Source organism: Theobroma cacao, chromosome 5 (assembly GCF_053813885.1).
Source record: "Theobroma cacao isolate CCN51 chromosome 5, ASM5381388v1, whole genome shotgun sequence".
NCBI classification, from domain to species: domain Eukaryota; kingdom Viridiplantae; phylum Streptophyta; class Magnoliopsida; order Malvales; family Malvaceae; genus Theobroma; species Theobroma cacao.
The window spans coordinates 42,737,484-42,759,605 of NC_142643.1; the positions used below are offsets into that span (position 1 = coordinate 42,737,484).

At 31.9% G+C, this 22,122-nt stretch overlaps 1 protein-coding gene across 1 annotated transcript; it reads left to right on the forward strand.

Annotated features, from left to right (window-relative positions):
• Positions 1-16,676: 16,676 nt before the first annotated feature.
• LOC108661886 (caffeic acid 3-O-methyltransferase-like) lies at positions 16,677-18,618 on the forward strand. The gene is made up of 4 exons (XM_018120813.2): positions 16,677-17,165; positions 17,491-17,804; positions 17,987-18,051; positions 18,196-18,618. Exons 1-4 carry the CDS (start codon positions 16,747-16,749, stop codon positions 18,502-18,504), a joined length of 1,107 nt encoding a protein of 368 aa, XP_017976302.2. The 5' UTR covers positions 16,677-16,746; the 3' UTR covers positions 18,505-18,618.
• The last annotated feature ends 3,504 nt before the right edge of the window (positions 18,619-22,122 follow it).

Sequence of the window (22,122 nt, forward strand, 5' to 3'; positions counted from 1 at the left end):
TTCCCCCTGACTTTAAGTTCACAAAAGGGAAAGGAAACAATATTAGAAAAGCTATGTCAACACTCACCAACTCAGCTAATAAGCCACAAATTGAACATTAGGAGGAACAGGAAGACAATCTTGTATCTAATTACTCTTTGACCAAAGGTCAATTTCAAAGGCTCATGGTTCTTCTCAATGAACACTCTTTGGGTAGCATTAATGATACACCAGCAAACCCAGTTAACCATGCCATAGTGAACTCAATTTTCAAAGGCTATAATTCACAGAATCAGATAAAAGCTCATCATCATCAGAAGAGTCATTCTATTGCTAGCTCATCACAACTTTCCATTGTTAACTCAAAAGTTTGGGGTATAATCTTAAAAACTCAATTCTCTCAAAATCATAACAGTTTTTTCTACATCACATAACATCAATAATGCTTTCATATTTAACCATAATTCTTGGATTGTGGACATGGGGGGCAACCGATCATATAGCATGTCTCTACATTGTTTCTCCACTTTTAAATCAATTCAAGGAGTTTTTGTAGAGCTACCCAACAATGCTAAAGCACTAGTTACACATATAAGGACAGTTCAAATCTCTCCTACCTTGCAGTTAGACATTATACCATCTTTTAAGTTCAATTTAATTTCAGTGAGTCAATTGTCTAAATCTAGGAATCATTGTCTGATTTTCACTAATAAACATTGCATCATATAGGAGATACCTTCATGGACAATGATTGGTGTTGATGAAGTGAAGGTGGGCTTGTACTTGATGCAATGCAAGCTACTTGGAAAAAAACCTCAAATATTAGTCTCTGCTTTTACAAGTGTCACAGTACCTGTTTGTAATAATGTGTCGTTAGGATTTAATCTTTGGCACTATAGGTTAGGGCATATTTCAGAAGATAAAATGAAGCAAATTAAACAAGTTTGTCAAGACATCTCTTCTATAGAAAGTTCAGTTTGTTATGTTTGTCCTTTAGCTAAGTAGAAACGTTTACCTTTTTCGGTTCATGTGAAATCTTCTAAAGCTTCCTTTGATTTAATACACACTAATAGTTAGGGACCTTACTTTGTTAAGTCAATACGTGGATATCAATTATTCCTTACCATTGTTGATGATTTCACAAGGTTTACTTAGGTTTTCCTTATAAGATTTAAATATGATGTTGTATCAATCATACCTTCTTTCTTTAAAATGGTCAAGAACCAGTTTAACAGTACTATTAAGGAGTTAAGATCAGATAATAGGAAAGAGTTTGATCACTTTGAGTTTTATGCTTCAAATGGAATATTACATAATTTTTCTTGTGTAGAAACACCTCAACAAAATGATCTTGTGGAGAGAAAACATCAAAATTTAATTGTGGTTGCCAGATCATCATTGTTTCAATCATCTCTCCCTACAAAATTTTGGGGACATGCTGTCCTAACAGTAACTCATTTGATTAACAGACTACCTACAGTTGTTCTTAACAATAAATCTTCTTATGAAATGCTGTATGATAAAACCCCTTCTTATTCTTTTCTTAGAGTTTTTGGATGCTTATGTTTTGCTTCAAGTTTTTCTAGAGACAAAAGAAAATTTCAACCTAGAGCAAGAACTGTATGTTTTTAGGATATCCAGTGGGAGTGAAGGGATATTGGCTATATGATCTAGTTACTCATTGTCGTAACGTGTGAGTTTGAGAACCCGACCGCTAGACGTGGGCTAATTTACGAAGTTGCCATCAATCTTTTTTTACCTAGATGCAATTGGTCACATATTAAATTGGTTCTGTTTGACGAAATCCTAAATTGATTTTAGGTCCTTCAAAGGAACGATAAACTGGTCTATGTATTTTATTTAAAGTTGGGTTCGAGAATACGGTTACACACAGAGAAAGATTAGCACCCCCATAACGCCTATTCCTTGAACGATACTATTTAATCATATATTATATTATCCTAACCCATTAATTTTATTTTTATGTTCCTTAATTTGATTTATTTAATTCATCTTTTATTCTATTAACAAGTTAAAATGTTTTATTTGGTTTTACGGGTTTGACGTACACGTGATGCAATTATTAAATGCATGGCAAAAAATTTGAGTAATGCCAAATGAAACTTTTATTGAAGATATTTCTCGAATTCTCCCATCATATTGGTGAGATCCGAGAATATACTCTCACTTAGGGAATTACCAGAAGAACTTGCCTTTGCAAGTTTAACGAGTAAATCTCATCATCGGGGTAGTCGTTTGCAAGTAAAAATGATATTTTTTGTGAATGTAAACCTACTACGAGCGGAAGCCTTTTATTAAAGATATTCTCCGAGCCTTCCCATCATACTGGTAAGACTCGGAGATATCCTTTTGTCACGACCCGAAACCTCCATCGGGCCCATGACAACAGTCGCGACGTCCCGATTGACACTCATTACGCGGAATGCCAACCGAAACCTCGCAAGGCTTACATATCAGTTTCTTTCCTTTCTTGTGAGCAATCGTTGTTAAACATTCCATTTAAAACAATTACCGGTCGTTTCCGGCTCAAATAAATCCAAAGAAATTTTTTTTAAAAAGGATTTATAAACAAATATCACTATTCAAAATATTGATTAAAATATAGCATTTTTATATAAAATAATATTTATAGAAACACGTGTAAACATTTTTTTGTAATGTGTAAGTAAAATAAATTCATACATACAAAAATTAACTAAGTTGTAATATACAATAATGGTTACGATGACAAGTGGCCCAAAATACACTCAGTGTTGGTGCTAGAAACTTACTGTCTGTGTGGTAGAGATGTCAACTGGAACCCTCGACAAAATAGGGTATCTATAAGCTACCACAGACCTGAAATGTTTGGAAAGGAGGTGGGTGAGATTTTGCAATCCTAATGAGTAAACAAACATTATCATAAATATCTAAAGGCAAGTAACATGAGGCAAGTTTAAACAACAAATCACAAACCATTTCATAATGTTTTCAATTTATTTCTTAAACCATAAAATATTTGTAATTTACCAAAACAGTTGTTAAGGCTTATGTCTTTTATTAAAAATAAGGCTCAAACCAAAACTAATCCTCGGAGATACCTTGGCCGAGACATCTAACCGAGTCCACCAAGGTTGTTATAACATTTACATGTGAAACACATTTTTATTTTTAAAACAAGCTGTTCCTTGGCGTTGGCTGAGTTACACATTCACGTGGGGGTTCGACGTGAAATGAGTTCTAATACTATCTCGGGAGTTACCCTCATCGCCTCTACAACCTGAGTAATTATGTAACTGGGTTTACCATGCCCCTCTAATAGGCAGTCCACGAAAATCCGTCATTGCAGTGACAAAACCCATAATTTTAATAAAATTTCAACAGTATAACGTGGCTTTTATTTATTTACCCAGCCTGCATAGTAAAAACAGCTTACATAAATTTTCAATGCAATTTATCAAATATAGCCACATATACTCATATTTCATAAGCCATTCATAGGAAAATATATATTTCAAAATAATTGGCAGCCTCCAATTACTCAATTTCATAATCAACATAATATATTTTTATTTGTCACATTTATTTCTAAAACATCAAAAATCCCGTTTTAATCTCGTTTTCATTTCATAAAATACATAAAGAGTATTTAAAAATAAACTCTAGATAATTTACAATAATAATAGGTTTACTCACCGTTTGTACAAACTAAAAGCTTTCTAGGTGCCCCGATAACTACTCGTCGGGTACGATTTCCTTGCCTTTACCGGAAGGCTCTCCTCCTAGACACATTGTAAAAATTTACTCAATTCATCACATTAATGCTAAATCACTATATATTTGACTTAAATCCTATACTAATGCATGGTATAAAATGCAATAGCCAAAAACGGCTTAAACGCGGTATTAACTTATTTTTGACACTTTACCCGATAAATTGCTAACGCACTCCATTTTAGCTCTAAATTGGCCCATTCTCTCTCCAACATTTCTAACCATTAATTATCAGCCAATATTCCTCTAAAATCACCAAAATCAGCTCACTTTCTTCCTTGAAAAATTCAGCCAAAAATGGGACATTAACTCGGTTAATTTTTCACTTTGTTTTGCTATCACATTTAACCATTTTTCTTCATTTTCTCTTCATTTCCCATGGAATAAAAATCAATTCATCATCATTGTACATCATTGAACATTCAGCCAAGAGTGGGTATTGTGGAAATTTCATGTTTTCTTGCCCAATTTAATTTCTATACACATTTAACTAACTAAAACTATTAATTTAACTAAAAATCAAAACCTAAAAATTCCAAAATTTCTCCCCTAGAATTTCGGCCAGCACATGGTGTCACTCTTTGATCTCTCTCCTCAAGCATGCTAAATGGAAATAAAGGGATAGGAAAGGTAGAAATCAAGCTAAAATCGAAAAATCTTATCGTTAGACACGTAAACGGACAAAATTCGCGATTTCCCCTTTGAATTTTTCTAGTTTCCCTTTGTTTTCTCTCTTTTCTTCCTTTCCTCTGTATTTCCTCTCTTGTTCTCCCTTATGGCCGGCCATCACTTAAAATGGGGTTTAAATGGCTGACTTTTCCTTTAAAATATTATAATATTATTTTATTTATTTTTTTTGTTTTATTAATTCCTTAAATTCTAGCCATCCATTTGTTTCCAAATTTTCACCATATACTTGTCCCACTTATTCATAGCATAGATAAAATTCTCAGACTTATCCAAAGTCTTGGTGGAGTAATTTTTGAAATTTACACTTTTATCCCAGTAAAAGTCAAAAATTACATTTTTGCCCCAAAAACTGAAAAATTGCCCATAGACATATTTTCCATCCCTTATACTCATACCATTCTCCAATTTGTCAAATGTGATCTAAATTCTCTCAAAATTTCAAATTTTGTCCGCGGGTGGAAAAATTACGATTTTACCCCTAAACATCAATATTTTCAATTTTTTTCAAATGAACCCTCGAACTCCAAACAATTTTTTTTAGTCATTCCTGGACTATAAAATATTAAATTTCATCTTATGATTCCTATTGGAACTAGTTCGAGGTTAAATAATCTCAAGTGTACCGTTGGGTACAATATCAAGTTTCGTCTATTCTTAGGGACTTTCCTAGCGTAATAACATGCTACTCAGTGCATGTATGTCATGACATGTATTTATAGGGTCGGGTTTTACAGCTTTCATCTAGGAAATTTTTCAAAGAAACTCGCCTTCGTAAGCTCTCGGAAAGTCCCATCATCGGGGCTTATACTTGTATACTGAATATCTTTACATGCCATGACATTTAATAATGCAACAATGAGTACATGGTGTGCTTATAAATTCTAATATTTGTTTCTTGTTTTTCAAAAATCTTATTATTTCTTTGAGTGAGCATATATACCATGACTAAATATATTATATTTACTTATTGTTCCATTTTTATTTCGTTATGTATTTTGCTATGTAAGTATTTATTTATTTTACTATATGAAATTTTCCAAAATCATATTTTTAGACCAAGTATTTTTTTATTTCATAATTATTATTTACTTATATGTATATGTACATTATCCATTTCTTTTTGTATTATTATTGTGATTACCGAATTTATTGTTACCATTAATTTCCTTTTTTTTGTTTGTATATTTTGATTAATTGGTAATTGAGTTTATATAATTTTTTATTTTATTTAAAATTAGAAACATAGGAATTTTGAATTAAGACCCTCCAATTGTACTGGTGGGGTCTTAATCAAAATCCCTAATCTAAAGAAATTCACTCGAAATTGTGACTTCTCGCGTTCTGAATGGACATCCCATCATCTGTATTAATTCCAACTCAAAGATTATATTTTATACTTAATAGTTCCATACTAGGTGTTATTCTTTTATTTTTATTTATTTATTTATTTGACCAAACCCAGAGTCTTCCTTAACTATATATATTGATCCAAAATATATATTTATTATTAGCACTGTCATTTCTCTACATATATTATTATTATATTTTTTAAAATAAACTACATCTTCCTTTATAAAAATATTTTTTTCTTTTATCTATCTAAATTTATGTTCTTTATAACTATGCATTTGACTATTTTTTGTTATTATTACTATTATTTTTTGATTGATTTTTTTTGTTTATTTTGGTTTTCTAAGACTAAAATGGACATTCATATTTTATACATATATTCTCCTCTTAGAAAAAAATACATTTTAATTAAGCAAGATGGGCTAGACCCAATATTAATTAAAACAAACTCAAACAAAGGAGAAAAGTTATACCTTACTGAGCTGAGATTGGCCTAACCCAAAGCTCCATGGAAGGCCTAAGCCTGCTGTACCAGATTTGCTTCCAAAGGTCCATAAGGCTGAGCTCAAAACGCACCATTTTGGTGCTTGTATGGCCATTTCAAGCAGCACCCAAAACAGCGTCGTTTAACGCGCCTTTACCTTCCCCTCCCTTTTTTTTTTCACTTTCCCCCCTTTTCACTTTCTCTTTCTGGCTAGCTATCTTCTTCTCTTCTCTCTCTCTCTCTCTTTTTTTCTTCTTTTTTCTTTTCTTCCTTCTTTTTCTCTTCTTATCATTTCTTTCTCTTTTCTTCTTTTTTCTTTTTTTTTTCTTTCCTTCCTTCTCTTTCTGTTCCTTTCCTTTCTCCCTCGCCGCCAGCCTATCTTTTCTCTCTTTCTCTTATCCTCTGGTCGACTTCTTCTTTCTCTTTTTCTCCCTTTTTCTTTTCTTTTTTTTCTTCTCTCTCTTCTCTGCTTTCCTTTCTTTTTTTTTCTTTTTCTTTTCCTTCATTCTCTCTCTCTTTCTTTTTCAGCCGACAGCCTTCACCGTCGACCTTCACTCTTTCCTTCCCTCTCTCCGTTTTTCCCTTCTTTTCCTTTATAATCAAATCTCCCTTTCATCCCCCTAGTCCTTCCTTTACAAAACCCATTTCCCATATCTTTCCCATTTTTGAAGATTGGCTCTCAATTTTTTTTATTTGTTTTATTTGATTTTTTTATTATGATTTGCTTGATTTTTCTTTGGTTGTGGCTAGAGTAGCTAACTGATAGAATGTAGGATTTTTCTTTGATTTGCTTTGGGTGACTAATTTGTGGTTTTTTGGTTTGGAAAGTGGGATTTTTTTTCGTTGTTTGTTGGATTCGGTCTTTTTTGGTTTCAAAAAATCCTCCTCTTATTTGTTTGAAAATCCCCTTTTAAGAGCTAGATTGTCCAAATTTTTGGACAATCCAGAGGTGAAATCATACTCTTCTGAGCATGATTTCACGAGGCTTTTGGTAACAAGAGGGTTGGCAGCCGGAGGTGACCCTTCCTCCCCAAATCCGGCTACTTCCCAAAGACATTACATGCCCTGCAATGATAAATTGGAGAAGGAGGCTGAGCATAAGCTCAGTCCTTTCCCTTTTCTGTTCTTTTTTATTTTTATTATATTATATTATTATTTATTTTTATTTTTGATTGGTTTTTTGGGGAATAGGTGTATACACTCATCAATGTTTCATAACTAAAGATGTAGTGTTTCATGAAAGTATATTTCCATTTACTACTTTGCATCATGCTATTGGTTCCACATTAAACATTACCACAAACTCATCATTAGATCATTCTTACGTTCCCTTTCTAACTCAAAATTTCTCAAGATTGCATAATGACCATGTAAGTCATAATGATGCATCAAACATTATAGATTGTACTTTACTTATACATGATTTAGATTTAGGTTTGCCTCGTACTCATAACTTAACTGCTGATGATGACTCACCATCTGATTTTGATGATTATAAAGATTTTTCTCAAAATAACCATTATACCCCTATTATAGAAAACATTGTTTACAGCACTAATTCTTCTTCTACACAACCTCTCAAATAAAGTACTAGACTAAGGAAACTTCCCAAATACCTTGAAGCTTATCAACATCCATTTTCTAGTAACTTTGCATCTTTTAAAACCACCTTATCACGTCCTATAGAGAAATGTCTTTCCACAACAAAACTCTCCACTGCTCATAAAACATTTACCACAGCATTATCACACATTCCAGAACCTACCTCATATCATCAAGCTATTCAATTTTTTGAGTGGAAAGATGCCATGAACACAGAGTTAAAGGCCTTAGAGGAAAATGGTACATGGACAATCATGCCTATTCGTTCTGGTTTTCAACATATTGGTTGTAGATGGGTTTACAAAGTGATTTTGCATGCTGATGGCATTGTTAAAAGGTATAAAGCTAGATTGGTTGCCAAGGGTTTCACTCAAAAGGAAAAGTTTGATTATAATGAAACATTCAATCTTGTTGCTAAACACACTAGTGTTCGAATGTTCTTTGCTCTTGCTATTATTCATGGTTGGTATCTCTCCCAACTTGATATTAATAATGCTTTTCTATACGGTGATTTACATGAAAATGTCTATATGAATTTGCCTTAAGGGTATATGGTCAAGGAGGAGTATCCATCTAATGTTAAATTGGTGTGCAAACTTCATAAGTCCTTGTATGGCCTTAAACAAGCATCAAGGCAATAAAATACAAAATTCACAGAATGTTTGATGAATTATGGTTTTGTTCAATCTAAGGCTGACTATTCCCTATATACCAAGATTTCTTATGATGGTTTCATTGGCTTGCTACTTTATGTGGATGACATAGTGATAGCTAGCTCTAGTCTAAACCTTGCAGTGGATGTAAAAACTTACTTGGAGAAAAGCTTTAAACTTAAAGACCTAGGAACACCAAAGTATTTCCTAGGCTTGGAAATAGCAAGATTGAATAAAGGAATTCTTTTGTGTCAAAGAAAATATGTTATGGGCTTATTGAATGAACATGGAATGCTACGGTGTAAGCCTGTTACAACCCCAATTGATTATAGCTGCAAGTTGACAAAGGCTGATGATACAAAGCAAATATCAAATCCTAGTAAATATAGGCAATTAGTCGACAAGCTCATTTATCTAACTTTTGCTAAGCCTTATATCACTTTTGTAGTGCAAACTTTATTGCAGTTCATGGACAAACCAGGAGATACTCACCTACACGCTGCATATCGGATATTAAAATACCTTAAAGCTGCACCAGGATAAGGAATTTTATTGCCTGCAAATTCTTCATTATAGTTGAAAGTCTATGTTGATGGTGATTGGGCAGGGTGTTGTAATACCAAGAAGTCTGTCACTGGATATGCTATGTTTATTGGCAATTCTTTAATCAGCTGAAAGTCCAGGAAATAAAGTGTCATAGCTAGAAGCTCTACTGAGGCTGAGTCTAAGTGCCCATTTAGCTTTGCTTATTTTTAGCTTATCTACTGCTTAAAAGCAGAAGTTGGGTCAAACAAGATTTCGTAAAAAACTATTAAAAAAAGTAACTTTTTTTTAAAGAATAAAATATGAAAAAAAGAGCTTAAAAAAAAGCTCAAATTAGGAGCTTTCTTTTCTATTTTTTTTTTAAAAACATGCTAGCTTATTAGAAGAATTTTTTTTTCCCAAAAAGATGTTTTTCTCAAAAAATACTCTTTCCTTCTCTCTTTATCGATCTTCCTTTCCTCTCTTCCTTTTTTGTAAATCATCATTCTAAGGTTTTTTTTGTTCTCACAAAAATTAAGAAAAAAGAAGGTACAAATTTCAAAACAACATTCAGGTATTATTTTTTTCTTTCTATTTTGTTTTTCATTTTATTTTCTATCATTTTTGTGTACTTTGAGAAGTCTCTTTATTAGTTGATATTTCTCAATTTATTGTTTGATATGACAATTATGTAATGTTTATTTATTCTTAACTTCTTTATGGTGTATATAATATTTGATGATTATGATTGAAATAATTAATTAAATAGGTCAATGGTTGTTGAGATAAATTAGATGAAAATTAAGATAATATTTGTTGATTATGGTTGTTGGGATAATATTGTTCATAGAGGTGAACTTTATTAGCAAGGGCATCAATAGCTAAATATGATTTTCCTGAATTATTAGTACCACCTTAGACTTCTCTTCTTTTTTTTTGGATTCTTTTCTATTATTAGGGTTAAGAGTTTCAGTAGTCGACTCACTGCTTTTTTTCATCTCTCATTTTTTTATTTGATTCAATTTTTTTCTCTTCATTTTATTTATTTATTAGTATTCAATAAAAAATTATTTATGAATTATGTGTTACTTATAAATTATTTGTGAAACTTTCTTTGTAACGACCCTTCCTCAATCTCTACCGACGTTTGAGACCTCCGGGAGATCCCACCAAATCCCGAACAAGCTTTGATGAAATTTCTCAATAACTCATTGTACACTTCTACTAAACCGTATTAATGCTTAAACCATATATATTTATAACATAAATTCAATAATAAGCATAGCGATTAAATTTTGACTTTAAGTCACGACATCACAATTAAATACATTGAGTTCAAAAATCTCAAATTTTCATTTATATCAAAACTAATATTTGTTTACATAGTAAAACTAGAGTACTACAATTCAACCTCTAACAGCAGAACGACTCGGGATAAAATGCTATGAGATGCCTTTACCTATCTACGGTGGATCGTACGCGCTGATGATTACACGCTAGGTCGATCCTTGTCTGCAAAAGGAAAAAAAGAGAGGTGTGAGTCTCACAGACTCAGTGATCATCAACTTCGTGAATAAGGCATAGATGCGAAACAAGCAAACAACAAATCGATTTGAATATTAAAATACAGGATTGTAAAAACAATTCATTTCGAACGGGAGTTTGTGCCTTATATGAAAAACCAAAAATTTTTTATGCATTGTAATCATTTCAAGCGGTAAATCAAGCAAGGTAGGTAAAAATTTCCACTACGAAATAGATCAATAACCTTACTCAAGTCAATCATTTGAAATATTGATTTAAAACAATTTTACATAAAAGAATTTCTCAGTCGAAATCAATTGACATTTTACTCGAATCAAATCAAATAGATTTGGGCAAGCTCCCATGAAATCGAATATTAATCACACTTATACGTAAATCACAAATCGCCTCATACTCGAGGAATTAAAATTCATTTCACCGTAAAAATAGGAGAGCTACGGAAAAACCGTTTAATCCCGTTTTCACCATGCAAGGAAATATGAGTTTGAAAACCCAGAGATGCCACTCTCGAGTAGGGAATGGAAATAAACCCGTGGTCCTACTTTCACGTAATAACCTCTGGGAGCATCAGTTCCATTGGATTCCTACATGCCATGGCGATCTCAACGATGTTGGTCGACATCGGAGATATACGGCGGTCGCAACCAGATAAGTCAATGGTGGCCTAGCCACGCATACATATATCACAGGTCGTGGCTCCCACCACGCTTATCTGCCAGTCGGTGACCAGAAAGTTCTCTAGTTAGAGCTCACTCGTGCACGAGGGTCACACTTAACCGATGTGACATCCGACCTACTCTCGAATATCTCGATTAAATAAAATCATTTTTTTAAAAAAAAATCCAAATTGGGTTTTTAAGGAGTTGTTTTAAATCATTATCAAAATACCGATCACCATATCGTGTTAAAACTCCCTTTTTATAAGACATTAATTGTAAATATTTGCATGATATTTTTATTTCAAAATGGCATGGTGAATATGTAATAAGTTTCATGAATGCACACCACACAAACAATAAGGTACATTTTTGGAATGTAAATCATCTTGAAAAGCTTGTTTCCCTATCTAAAACGCTTTACGTGTAATTTATACATATATATTTGAAACGCGTTTGAAATTAGTAGCAATCACAACTTTCCTAAAAACCTACCAACTCATGCTTTTCATAATTTTTCATGTAAAATAAATCATATGTATACATGTATATATAATTACGAAAATTTTAAAATTGACACTCCTTACTTGCCTTACAATAATAGGATACTACATCGCTATTCGTTTGAACGCGTATTTAGTTCTTTCTACTTACCGATTGTTCGTTACTTCTTCTGACATGCCACCACGGCACTCTATCTCACTTTTGTATTTCCTAGCAACCATCCAAATTTAATACCTTTAGTGCATCATTTCCACACCAATAGCCTAGCATATGGTAACAACTATAATTTACTTCCATCAAGTACTTTCTAAGTACACATACACCATAATTTACATTTACATACTATCACCAATCATAACATCAATATTCATTTACAACCATTTAACATGCCATCTGCATATTGTCACCCAACCAATTCTTGCACAACAATCACTATATATCTCATTTTTCTTTTTTACTTGTAAATTTAAAATTTAAAACACTTACCCATCTTTTAATCTAGCTCAAAATCATCATGTATTTCAATATCTTTCACATGCATATCTTGGATTCCTTAGATCTTTATTGATCCTTGTTACCACCAACAAAACCTCACATTATAACCGATTCAAAGTATATGTATTCAAGCAAACAACAATATCTACTTTTCTTACCTTAAAATCTTAAAGATAAACTACCAAAATCCTTCCAAGCTTTTCTCTCCTTCCTTGTTCCAGCCGGCCTTCTCATGAACCAACTCTTCCTCTCTTCTTTTTTTTTTTTCTATCCTTTCTTCCTTTCTCGTTTCTGTTTCTCTTTCTTCTGCTCCTCTTCTTTCTCTCTTCCTTCCTTGGCCGGCGGCTTTCCCCTTTTTCTGTTTCTTTCTTTCTTTTTCAGCTTTCCCCTTTCTCTCTTTCTCTTTTTCCATGCCCGACACCTTTCTTTTCTCCCTTTCCTTTCCTTTTGTTCAAGTGGCCGGCCCCCATCATCATTTGTTCTCCCTTTTTATTGTTATTTTATTATTTTATTTTTTTCTCTCTTTTACTTCTCTCGTCTGGTCCTTGGTTAAAATATTTCAAAGTGTTCTTGCAAAAATATTTGGCTTTCTTTGTTTATTTTGCCTTCACATGGGCGATTTACCCATTGTTTCCTAATCTTTGACTTTCTTTTTCACTTGTTTTAGGTGATGACATCACATGGCAAAAGGCTTACCACCTCCCACCCGTCAATTACCTTTTATTCCTTTACTTTCACCATTTTTTTTTATTCCTTATTCTTTTTGTTTCTTTCTTCTTCCATTTACTTTGGCCGGCCCCCCACCATCATTCAATACTAAAATATCTTCTTTGACTCTTTAATTAATCACATGGACAGCTGCCCATGTTGATCTTTATTATTATTAGTTTTATTTTTAACTTTCTTTAACAACTTGCACATAATCCTTCAACTTTCGTATTTTAAAATTCGATCATTTTGATGGGCTTAAAAATTTTAATTTTTTTTTTTACACGTATATGTATGATATATCAAAGTGACATTTCAACGTGATATTATCATAATATTTAAATATTTACTTACTCGTGCTAACTCAATTTAATAAAAATCACACGGGTCTCGTTCCCGTCATTTATCTCCAAAATTTCTTCGTACTTCTCCTTCCCCACTTGGATTAACCATATAATCCCTCTTCATGACTAATTCCAACATCCGATTAAATATTAATATTTTAATATTATTTTATCAAATAAAATATTATTTTATTATAAAATTTTTCACTTGTCTCCCCTGTCACGAAACATCTTATTATGTCCAAATTCACTTCCAAATCATCTTTTAACTTGCTAATTCGTCTTCGACAAAGATATTATTATTTAATTGTTACTTCCGTGCGTGCGAAATATTTTACTTTTAAACATTCCTTTTATCTTTTATCGCTCTCTTGCACATAATTTCGTACCAATTCGCCCTTCATCTTACCGGGATAGTTACATTGACTACTATACAAGGGTACAGGGCGTTACACTTTTTTATGATTTATTATTAATTATAAACTTTATATTATATAAAAATACTTTTAATATTTTGAAAATTTTATTTTAAATAGATAAAAAATAAAATTAATTTTTTTATTTTGAACAAAGAAATTTGTGATTAATAAAAAGTTATTTATTAAATACCATTTATAATAATTTTAACTAAAATTAGAGTTTATATAAGTTGTCTTGGCAATTCTCTAATCAGCTAGAAGTCTAAGAAACAAAGTGTCGTAGCTAGAAGCTCTACTAAAGGCTGAGTCTAAGTGTCATTTGGCTTGGCTTATTTTTAACTTATTTACTGCTTAAAAGTAAAAGCTGGGCCAAACAGGATTTCGTAAAAAGTTCTTAAAAAAAAAGTAACTTTTTTTTAAATAATAAAATATGAAAAAAAGAGCTTAAAAAAGAGCTCTAATTAGGAGTTTTCTCTTCTTTTTTTTTTTAAAACCACGCTAGCTTATTAGTAGAGCTATTTTTTCCCAAAAAGATCCTCCTCTCAAAAAATACTCCTTCCTTTTCTCCTTATCAATCTTCCTCTCCTCTCTTCTTTTTTGTAAATCATCATTCTAAGGTTTTTTTTTTGTTTTTACAAAAATTAAGAAAAAAGAAGATACAAAATTCAAAACTACATTCAGATATTATTTTTTTTCTTTCTATTTTGTTTTTCATTTTATTTTCTATCGTTTTTTTGTACTTTGAAAACTCTCTTTATTAGTTGATATTTCTCTGGTTGATATGGCAATTATATGATATTTATTTATTCTTAACTTCTTTATGGTGTATATAATATTTGACGATTATGATTGAAATAATTAATTAAATATGTCAATGGTTGTTGAGATAAATTAGATGAAAATTGAGATAATATTTGTTGATTATGGTTGTTGAGATAATATTATTCATGGAGGTGAACTTTGTTAGTAAGGGTATCAATAGCTAAATATGATTTTTCCTGAATTATTATTACCACCTTAAACTTCTCTTTTTCTTTTTTGAGTTCTTCTCCATTGTTAAGGTTAAAAGTTCTAGTAGTCAACTTACTACTTTCTTTCATCTCTCATTTTTTTTATTTGATTCAATTTTTTCTCTTGATTTTATTTATTTATTAGTATTCAATAAAAAATTATTTATGAATTATGTGTTACTTATAAATTATTTGTGAAACTCTTCTTTTATGATTTATTATTAATTATAAACTTTATGTTATATAAAAATCCTTTTAATATTTTGAAAAATTTATTTTAAATAGATAAAAAATAAAATTAATTTTTTTATTTTGAATAAAGAAATTAGTGATTAATAAAAAGTTATTTATTAAATACCCTTTTATGGTAATTTTAACTAAAATTAGAGTTTATATAAGTTGTTTTGCCAAACAACTTATCTATAAAAAAGAACTTATAAAAAGTAAATTTACCCAACAACTTTAGTTTAATTTTAAAAGTTATTATTTTTTATAAGTGCTTTATAAGAACTTTTAAGTTTAAAAAAAATCAGGCCAAACATGCTCTAAAGCAATGACTTCAGCTTGTTGTGAATCCATGTGGTTAATTTTCTTGCTGCAAAATCTTGGAATCAAGCACACAACAGCTATAGGCTTCTATTGTGACAATCAATCAGCAATACATATAAGTAAGAATCCTACCTTTCATGAAAAAACCATGCATATTAAGATGGACTATCTCTTCATCAGAGAAAAAGTGCTTGTTGGAATAATAAATCCAAAGTATGTTTCTACCAACCCACAACTAGCAAATTTTTTTACCAAAGCCTTGCTGCCAAAACAGTTCAGCTTTCTTCTTGGCAAGATGAGCATTTTGGATATACATGCTCACCTTGAGGAGGAGTCTTAAAAATGATTTATAATCAGGTAGATTATGCAGCTTACAAAAGTAAAACAAAGGATGTCAAAATAGGGTTAGAGATATATCAGCTCTGCTATCATGGGATGTTTTGATTTTCTAGCAGCTTAATAAGATGTAAATAAATGTGTTAACGTTCTCTATTAAGTCCTTTAGGCATTAGTAACAGAGTTGTAACAGCAAATGTTAGTTTTCTTACCCTTTCTTGATTTTACAGCCTTCAAACCCGTGCATATAAACCCCTGTACTGCACATATGACAAAATAATAAAAAAATACAACTCATTCATTCCATTTTTTAATTTTCTGAATATTCCCCAGCCGCTTTCATTTACCACAGAGTAAAGTTTGGGTGTTATTTGAAGGCCGCCCTTGAAGGCTTGGAAAAAAAGAACTACATTAACTACATATATTCTGGCTGATTAATCATTGACTTGAAGATGTTTCAAATTTCTACAAATCATAGTTCTGATATTATGCCATTTGTGTTTAGATATCTCTCTAATTTTCCAAAGAAATGTCAGTTAAGTGTTTAAAAAATTAAAGTAGGTATAGCATTTTCCATCTAGCATGCAAATTAACGTTTTCGATATATTGGACAAAATTAGAGTAAAATTTCTAAGATAAAATTTAGAAAATGTTTGCTTAAAGACGCAAGACTTGGTACCAAAGTCGAGGCCATTTTGAATACTAGAGATGAGAAAGATACAGGTGTTTGACATTTCATTTTGATTTGGAGATGGAAGGATTTGAATTTGTCTCTTCAAATAGAAAGATCAAATATCAACCACTGAATCAAATATGTCTACAAGGTCCTCTACAAATAGTGGCGGTAGTCAGCAACCATCTCCAATGCCAAGTTGACTACGTAATTACATGATTAACAATTCCTAACAACTGCAGAAAGTATTGATAAATTACTGTACGAAGCTAAAATCAAAACACGTCTCTTTGACTTGAAAACTTATTCTGCTTACGTGCCGATCTTCTTCTTTAACAAAATTAAGATTTTCTATATAATCTCTCGGTGCAGTACTAGACTTTTCAGTATTACATAGCTAACACTTCATCACTGCACTCTTTTGTGTTTTCCGTCTCCAATACTCAAGAAAAAATGAGTTCAAAACTAGACAATCAGAATATTACAGCAAATGAAGAAGAAGAAGCATTTCATCAGGCAATGCAACTAGCTATGTCTACGACTCTCCCTATGGTCTTGAAAGCTGCCATCGATCTTGATTTGTTAGAGATCATTGCAAAAGCTGGCCCTGCAGGCTGCAAGCTCTCTCCTATTGAGATTGCCTCTCACCTTCCTACGAAGAACCCTGATGCTTCATCAATCATTGACCGCATTCTTCGTGTTCTTGCTAGTCACTCCATTCTAACATGCGATCTTGCCACTAACGAAGATGGACATGTTCAAAGATTATATGGTTTAGCACCCGTCGCAAAATATTTCCTTCACAATGATGATGGAATTTCCCTTATTCCGACACTGACCACTTCAACGGACAAATATTTGCTTGGAGCTTGGTATTACTTTTTTATCCTATAATTAAATGTCCCTCTTCGCTTTCCCGGATTAGAACCTAATAGACTTTCAAGTTGGAATTTCAAATTCTTACTTGCAGGATATCCCAAAAGGGATCCTAATTGTTATTGCCTTGGTATAAACTTAATCAGAATGGACAGTATTTGTATTTGTCGACAAAATCCTTCTATTCCTTTTCAGTTAAATTTTATTCAGAGTTCACTCTAAATTAGTTTCTTGTAGTTCACTTAATTAATTAAAATCATGTCGATATTACAATATTGTTCATAATAGTGAACAAATTTTGTTGTACATGCACTTATGCAGGTATCACTTGAGAGAAGCAACATTGGAAGGTGGCGCCATACCCTTGGTCAAGGCATATGGGATGGATTTGTTTGAGCTTGCTGCCAAAAATGATGAAATAAGTGGCAAATTCAACAATACAATGGGCAACCAGACTGCCATAATCATGAAAAAAGTTCTGGAAATATATAAGGGGTTTGAAGGCATAAACCAACTTGTAGATGTGGGAGGTGGATTGGGTATAAATCTCAAGCTCATAGTTTCCAAGTATCCACAAATTAAGGGCATTAACTTTGATTTGCCCCATGTTGTTAAAGATGCACCCCATTTCTTAGGTAATCAATTCAATAGATAATTTTCCTGTCTTGCTATTGTTCGAAGGTTTTTTTGGCACAGAAAATCTAGAAGAGAACAAATGGTGTTCTCTGCTCTCAATGTAATTTAATTTGTTCTTCAAACTTACCCCAACTTTGGCTGATTGGAGAAATAATTTTTCATTTGTCCTTTTTTATTTTAGGTGTTGACCATGTCGGAGGAGATATGTTTATCGAAGTTCCTCAAGGAGAAGTTATTTTCATGAAGGTTAGTATATGTGTGTGCATACACCACACCTATACACACGCGAAAGATCTGTAGTTCAATATATATTCATTGATTACATACTTTCAATCATTAAATTTAATTTTTATTTAATCTAAAAAGTAATTTTAACTTGAAATTTTGTAGTGGATACTTCACGATTGGGGCGATGATCGATGCTTGAAGTTATTGAAAAATTGCTACAATGCTTTGCCAAAGTTTGGTAAAGTGGTAGTGGTGGAATTAGTTGTGCCAGAGTCTCCCATGACCGACATTGTGACCAAGAATACCTTAACACTTGACGCAGGCTTGTTTATCGTTGTCCCTGGTGCAAAAGAGAGGACAAAGGAAGAGTACGAGGCATTGGCAAAAAAAGCTGGATTCTCAACTTTTAGACTTGTTTGTCGTGCTTATAGCTATTGGGTGATGGAATTCCACAAAAATGTTATTGTCTGATTTGTAACGATTATTAGTTGAGATTTATGATGTGATAATATGAAGTATAAGTTTTAACTTTTTTAATATAACATGATTTTAAATAATATGAAAGGATCGACGAATCCTTAACTATCTCATAATCTTATTGTATTAATTTCAAAATTTATCACAATGATTGAAATTATATAAATTCTCATACTCTATGAATAATTGAGATTACAAAATTATATACAATTACTATAAGTGAAATGAAATTAATTAAGCATGGTCATTTTCATTTATTTTAATTTTTAATTACAAAAGCAATTAGTAAGGATATAAGATAAATTTTTGATAAATATTTTAGATTCGAATTATAATATTTTCTCTTATATTAAAAATGCAAGAATCACATAAAGGGGAAGAAAAGTGGGTGGTGCCGTTGCGATGCGCTATTGCAAGTTTGCGTGGGTTCTTTGCTCAATGGTTTTGAAGTTTGAAAGGCAGATCTCAGGCCCTGTTCTAAGGGCAAATCCAATTAACTGTTCTGGCCCATTGCAACAAATTAGCCATCTAAGGATAATAGAACTCTTAAAACATGGGCTTTTTGTTCCGAATTCTGGCTGTGGAGGGGTTTTCTTTTTAAAAATTGAAATTGGCCCAAAGTTGGGTGCTATATTAGAGAGTTTTTTTTTTTTAAAAAAAAGGTAATCACTTTTTGGTTACATAATTGTTAAATAGAGGTACATATTATGTATTAAAATTTTATTTTTTAATATCGAGTATTGTATAATAAGATATGATAAAAAATTTTAAAATTAATTATAAATAACATTTATATATGTACAAAAATTGAAAAATGTTATATTTTTTAACAGAATGAAAGATTTTAGGATGTGAATTGAAAAGATAATTAGTTTTTTAATTTAAACTTTTAACACATTCTATAATAATATAGATCTTTAAATAAAATATATATATTTTATATTAATTTATAAATTAAAAAATAAAAAATATTTATCATGTTAAAATTAAAAAGGAATTTGATTTTTTAGTATTTTTTGTGTAAAATCTAATGATTGAAATTCATAAAATATAATTTTTCATGTTTCAACTTTAAAAACTAATAAAAAATAAAAGTTTTAATAATTAATTAAAATTAAATTTATAAAAAAGTGTATAGATTGTATCGTACAATATACCTCCATATCATAAGATACGTATTGCATATTATACGATACACTTTCAATACTTAATCAAATAAGATACAGTTATAAATATGTATTATTTTTTATTTGTATCGTAATGTATCGTATGGTAATGATAATTATAATTGGTTATAAATGTATGACATATTAATCGTGTAGATTTGCTGCAATCAAATATTTCTGTTTAGTATTGAAAAAGTTGGTTCAATCACTAACTTTTATTTGATGTGAGAGGTTCTTATAATACACACAATCCTAGTAATTGTTGCTAATCAAAGGAAACAAAAGAGCAAATCTCGCTAGTTTTCAAAATAATAAAGAATTAGGAAACAAAAGAGAGAATCTCGGTAGTTTCTAATATGCCCCCTCAAGTTGGAGCATGGAGATTTCGACTGCCCAACTTGCTAACCAAAAACTGAAATTGTTGTTTTCCCAATGCCTTGGTGAAAAGATCAGCTGATTGATTGTGAGAGACAATGTAGTGACTACCAATTAAACCTTGTTGAATACAATCACGAACAAAATGACAGTCAATTTCAATGTGCTTAGTACGTTCATGCTAGATCGGATTATTAGCAATATGCATAGCTACTTGATTGTCACAATATAGTTGGAAAGGCAAAGAGTGAGAAACAATCAAATCAGAAAGAAAGTAACTAATGCAACCAAATTAACTCACAAGCAGTTGTAGCCATGGATCGGTATTTAACTTCGACAGAAGAACGAGAAATAGTGATTTGTTTCTTACTCGTCCATGAAATAGGAGAGTTGCTAAGAAAGATAAAGTATCCACTTAGTGAACGTCGAGTGATGGGGAAACTGGCCTAGTCAGAATCACAATATACTGTAAGGGAAAAGATCATTGTCGAAAGATAAAAATATTCCTTGGCTTGGTGCAAGTTTAAGATATCTCAAGATCCGTAGAGCAGCTTGCCAATGCCTTTGACGAGGTTGGTACATGAATTGAGATAAAATATGAACTGAATAGTAAATATCAAACCTAGTGATTGTCAAATAAATCAATCTCCCAATTAATCGACGACAAAGACTAGGATCATCAAGTAAGTCGTTATCATCCAAAGCTAACTTATGATTTTGTTCAATGGGAAAGTGTACCAGCTTGGAAGCAAGCATACCTACTTCTCGTAAAATGTCCAATGTATATTTTCGTTAAGACAATGCAATACTGTCACGACAACGAGCGACCTCAAATCCAAGAAAATATTTAAGGTTACCAAGATCTTTGATGGGAAACCAAGTCGTCAAATATTGTTCGAGAGCTTTTGTATCTGAGATGTCACTGGTAGCAATAATGACATCATCCACATAAATAAGAATGGCAGTGAATGAAGTGCCCTTGTGATGTAAAAATAGATAAGTATCAGCTTTGTATTGAGTGAAAGCAAATTGCAGAATGATAGTAAAAAATTTGGCAGACCATTATCTAGATGCCCACTTTAAACCATACAGAGACTTATGAAGCCAACAGACACGATCATCACTTGTAGATAAATAACCAGGGGGACGCTTCATGTACACTTCTTCATTTAAGCTACCATGGATGAATGTATTGTGGACATCAAATTGATAAAGAACACAATGTTTAGCAGCTGCAGCTGCTAAAAGAGTGCGGACGGTGGTAAGTTTAGCAACTAGTGCGAAAGTCTCAGTGTAATCTAATCCTTCCACCTGAGAATATCCCTTAGCCACAAGATATGCCTTGTAGCGTTCAATTGTCCCATCTGATTGATATTTAATCTTATATACCCATTTACATCCTATAACTTTCTTTTCTGGAGGTAATTTTTGTAGTGTCATTGTCTGATTTTTTTCAAGAGCTTCAAGTTCATGTTGCATTGCTGCTTGCCATCGAATGTCCTTAATAGCCTATTTATAAGATATAGGCTCATCATGTTGAGTGATGGTCGTAAGAAAACAAGTGTGGGAGGGAGTGAATTTAGAGTAGGAAACAAAATGGGATAAGGGTACAGAGTACCTGAGAAAGCTGCCTTGGTGTTTTTGTAGGATATATTTTTATTATTTCCTAGAAGATCAACATGAAAATCATTGAAATGAGCTAGAAATGTTTTGATACGGATTGGGCAAGATGAACAGTTTTGAATTTGTTATGTTGGATTATTTACGGTTCTACAGTCTCGGAAGGTTCAAGTTAAGGTACATTATGGATGCTAAAGAGTTCAAGTCTATTTTCAGTACTTGAAGGTGAATTTAGAGGCAGAGAGCTATTCTTATCATTTTGTATTTCTTGGTCCATGATGGGTAAGGGAACAGGTGTGGCGGTGAAAGGTTCTTGAGCTGGCACAATTTGCATTTGATCATGGAATGGAAACATATTTCCATGGAACACAACATCACGAGAGACAAAGATTTGATGGGTTTTCAAATCATAGACTTTGTATCCCTTTTTACCATAAGGAGAACCAACAAA

Coding starts and splice junctions, on each gene's coding strand:
- LOC108661886 (XM_018120813.2), top strand. CDS start 16,747: ATGAGTTCAAAACTAGACAATCAGAATATTACAGCAAATGAAGAAGAA. Junction 17,805..17,986: donor AGATGCACCCCATTTCTTAG/GTAATCAATTCA, acceptor TTTTTATTTTAG/GTGTTGACCATGTCGGAGGA. Junction 18,052..18,195: donor GAGAAGTTATTTTCATGAAG/GTTAGTATATGT, acceptor GAAATTTTGTAG/TGGATACTTCACGATTGGGG.